Source organism: Onthophagus taurus, chromosome 1, assembly GCF_036711975.1.
Source record: "Onthophagus taurus isolate NC chromosome 1, IU_Otau_3.0, whole genome shotgun sequence".
In the NCBI taxonomy this organism is placed as follows: Eukaryota; Metazoa; Arthropoda; class Insecta; order Coleoptera; family Scarabaeidae; genus Onthophagus; species Onthophagus taurus.
The window spans coordinates 2,086,369-2,090,815 of NC_091966.1; the positions used below are offsets into that span (position 1 = coordinate 2,086,369).

Consider the following 4,447-nt stretch of genomic DNA (forward strand, 5'->3'; position numbering starts at 1 on the left):
ATCTTCAAATTTCGGAGTTATGATTTTTTGAACGCAACCTTGCATAATCTTAAACGTAAATGTTAGGGTAATTAATCTTTGCGTATCTTAAAAACTAATTGAGATATCGTTATGAAATAAAAAACAATTTGAAGCAAATTTATTCAGTATTTACTAGTTTAAAGTTCATTTCTTTCATTGTTCTAATTTCGGAGTTATGATTTTTTGAACACAACACTACATAATTTTAAACATAAATGTTAGGGTAATAAATCTTTGCGTATCTCAAAAACGAATTGAGATATCGTTATGAAATAAAAAGCAATTTGAAGCAAATTTATTCAGTATTTAATAGTTTGAAGATCATTTCTTGAAATATTCAAATTTAGGAAATATGATTTTTTGAACGCAACCTTGCATAATCTTAAACATAAATGACAAGATAATTAATCTTTGTGTATCTCAAAAACGAATTGAGATATCGTTATAAAATAAAAAGCAACTTGATGCAAATTTATTCAGTATTTAACAGTTTGAAGATCATTTCTTTGAATTTGCAAATTTCGGAGATATGATTTTTTGAACGCAACCTTGCATAATCTTAAACATAAATGTTAGGGTAATAAATCTTTGCGTATCTCAAAAACTAATTGAGCTATGGTTATGAAATAAAAAGCAATTTGAAGCAAATTCATTCAGTATTTAATAGTTTGAAGATCATTTCTTTAAATCTTCAAATTTCGGAGTAATGATTTTTTGAACACAACCTTGCATAATCTTAAACATAAATGTTAGGGTAATTAATCTTTGCGTATCTCAAAAACTAATTGAGATATAGTTATGAAATAAAAAGCAATTTAAAGCAAATTTATTCAGTATTTACTAGTTTAAAGATCATTTCTTTGAATTATCTAATTTCGGAGTTATGATTTTTTGAACACAACACTACATAATTTTAAACATAAATATTAGGGTAATTAATCTTTGCGTATCTCAAAAACTAATTGAGATATGGTTATGAAATAAAATCCAATTTAAAGCAAATTTATTCAGTATTTAGTAATTTGAAGATCATTTCTTTGAATCTTCAAATTTCGGAGTTACGATTTTTTGAACGCAACCTTGCATAATCTTAAACATAAATGACAAGATAATTAATCTTTGTGTATCTCAAAAACCAATTGAGATATCGCTATGTAATAAAAAGCAATTCGAAGCAAATTTATTTAGTATTTAATAGTTTGAAGATCATTTCATGGAATATTCAAATTTAGGAAATATGATTTTTTGAACGCAACCTTGCATAATCTTAAACATAAATGACAAGATAATTAATCTTTGTATATCTTAAAAACTAATTGAGATATAGTTATGAAATAAAAAGCAATTTAAAGCAAATTTATTCAGTATTTAATAGATTGAAGATCATTTCTTTGAATATGCAAATTTCGGAGATATGATTTTTTGAACGCAACCTTGCATAATCTTAAACATAAATGACATGATAATTAATCTTTGTGTATCTCAAAAACTAATTGAGATATCGTTATGAAATAACAACCAATTTGAAGCAAATTTATTTAGTATTTAATAGTTTGAAGATCATTTTTTTGAATGAGTAAATTTCGGAGATATGATTTTTTGAACGCAACCTTTCATAATCTTAAATATAAATGTCAAGATAATTAATCTTTGTATATCTCAAAAACTAATTGAGATATAGTTATGAAATAAAAAGCAATTTGAAGCAAATTTATTCAGTATTTAATAGTTTAAAGATCATTTCTTTGAATCTGCAAATTTCGGAAATATGATTTTTTGAACGCAACCTTGCATAATCTTAAACATAAATGACATGATAATTATTCTTTGTGTATCTCAAAAACTAATTGAGATATCGTTATGAAATAAAAAGCAATTTGAAGCAAATTTATTCAGTATTTAATATTTTAAACATCATTTCTTTGAATCTTGAAATTTCAAAGATATGATTTTTTGAACGCAACCTTACATAATCTTAAACATAAATGACATGATAATTAATCTTTGTGTATCTCAAAAACTAATTGAGATATCGTTATGAAATAAAAAGCAATTTGAAGCAAATTTATTTACTATTTAATAGTTTGAAAATGATTTTTTCAAATCTTAAAATTTCACATTTTATTTTAAATTAAAAAGAAACACGCTGTATAACATGCTATATTTAATAAGTTTAGTATAAAATGAGTCGTATATTTACAATTTATCAGTTGTAATGCGTTGTTTAAACATGACTAACCTCCAGTTGGAAGTGTTGTTATTATTAACGTTTTCCTGTTGTGGTTTGTTAGCAGGAGATACTCCTATCATAGGAGTCTTATCGCAAGGAATTTATTACAACCAAAAATTAGATCCAAAATATCACAGTTACATAGCAGCTAGTTATGTGAAATATTTAGAAAGTGCCGGGGCAAGAGTTGTTCCTGTTTTGTAAGTTAACATTTTAAATCTTGCTCAAATTAATTAAAGAAAACCCTTTTAGCATCGAAAAACCTCTTAGTTACTACGAAAAAGTCATTAAATACACAAACGGGTAAGAAAAAGAAAATCTTTTCACACCTTTTCTCCTAATTCTAATTAATTAATTTTTAAAGAATTTTATTACCCGGTGGAGCCGTTACTTTTAGCTCAACCGACGGTTACACCTCCGCCGGACAAATCATTTACGACTTAGCCATCGAATTGAACAATAAAGGAGATTATTACCCCATTTGGGGAACGTGCTTAGGAATGGAATTGCTTCCTTACGTCGCCTCAAAAGGAAAAGACTTCCTCTCGAAGTGTTCAGCAAAGAAAATAGCCCAACCACTTCATTTTACCGCCAATTTCAAATCGAGCAAGATCTTTTCCCGAGCTCCCGATGAAATCGTAACTATTTTAAAGCTCAAAAACGTTACTTATAACAACCACGAGCGATGTTACACCGAGGAGTCGTTTAAACTTAATAAAATGGACGATTTTATTGTTTTATCCACAAATGAAGATTCAAATGGATTTAAATTTATTTCGAGTTTTGAATCGAAAAAGTATCCTTTTTACGGGGTACAATTTCACCCGGAAAAGAATAATTTCGAGTTTAAAATTGGGAATAATGTGCCTCATAGCTCGGAAGCCATAAAAATGTCTCAATATTTCGCGAATTTTTTTGTTGAGGAAAGTAAAAGAAATAATCATTCTTATCCCGATTGGGAGAGCGAAATGGGAGCTTTAATTTATAATTTTTCACCGCAATTTACTGGATTGAACCACAGCGATTTCTTACAGATGTATTTATTTGAAAGAGATGAATATGGCTCAAATGAAATTTTTTAAATGGGATTTGTAATCAGGTACAAGTACATTTTAGTTATAAATTTTGTTAAGTATGCAGTTAAATAAACGATTGCCCAAAATATAATTATTACAAACTTGTGTGTCTTTGAAATCAGTTTTTTCCACATTCTAAAACCTTTGCATTTTCTGGAAATCAATGTCATTAGTTTGTCTTGTTGTTGTTAGACAACTTCATGATGTTTCTTGTCGATAGATAACATTTTGACACTCACCAATGTGTGTTTGCTATTTCCTATTATGTTTGAAGTACTTTAAAAAGTCGTCAAAATTAGCTTTTTTATTTCTTTTTAACAACTTTTTTATACCAACATAGCCAATTTTTTTACTTCCCAATCAGATTGTCTAGATTCTGGTATGTGCAGTTGAACCGGTTAGTCGCTCATAGTGTTCTCTCCTCCGTGATAAATTTTTAAAAAAAAACTTAATAAAGTACGGTTCTAGTGAATACAATTTAAGAAACAAGGTAACAGTCGACGAAGACAGTATAGTCGAGAAGATCTTTAATAAAATGATAACGTCTGAAGAATTTTTACATAAGTTCGCGAACATTATTAGCGAAAATGTGGTCAAACAACTTCAAAACGACCTCAACAATATGGGAAAAGAGGTTATCGGTCTCAAAACACAGCTGGTCGTGGCCAACCGGAAAATTGATGAGTTAGAACAGTACACCAGGAAGGACAATCTTCGTGTGTACGGAATTAAGGAACTGAAGGGTGAAAATACGAATGAATTAATTATGAATGTGTGCCGCGAAAAAATGGGTATAAACATTCAGTCATCGGACATCAGTACTTCTCATAGGCTTCGTGCCCCTGAAAATGGTATAAAACCGATCATTGTGCGGTTCACTAGACGGGACGTTAAGAAACAAATATTCAACTTCAAGAAGAAACTAAAGGGAACCCAAATAGTTATAAAAGAAGATTTAACCGCACGAAAGGCGCAATTATTAAAAACAGCTGCTGGAAAGTTGGGGCCGAGAGCGGTGTGGACATCTAACTGTAACATTGATACCAAGTGGGGTCGAAGATACTTAGAAATAAGAAGATTAGAAGATATCCCTAAAAAGGAGGATGAGACACATGCGTAA

At 29.3% G+C, this 4,447-nt stretch overlaps 2 protein-coding genes across 2 annotated transcripts; both read left to right on the plus strand.

Annotated features, from left to right (window-relative positions):
* Window positions 1-2,226: 2,226 nt before the first annotated feature.
* LOC111414754 (gamma-glutamyl hydrolase-like) lies at window positions 2,227-3,430 on the plus strand. Its single transcript, XM_023046194.2, has 3 exons — window positions 2,227-2,451; window positions 2,504-2,554; window positions 2,616-3,430. The coding sequence occupies exons 1-3, from the start codon at window positions 2,237-2,239 to the stop codon at window positions 3,331-3,333; spliced, it is 984 nt and encodes a 327-aa protein (XP_022901962.1). The 5' UTR covers window positions 2,227-2,236; the 3' UTR covers window positions 3,334-3,430.
* A 432-nt stretch (window positions 3,431-3,862) lies between these two features.
* Window positions 3,863-4,447, plus strand: LOC139429194 (uncharacterized). The gene has a single exon (XM_071194701.1). The coding sequence runs from the start codon at window positions 3,863-3,865 to the stop codon at window positions 4,445-4,447; it is 585 nt and encodes a 194-aa protein (XP_071050802.1).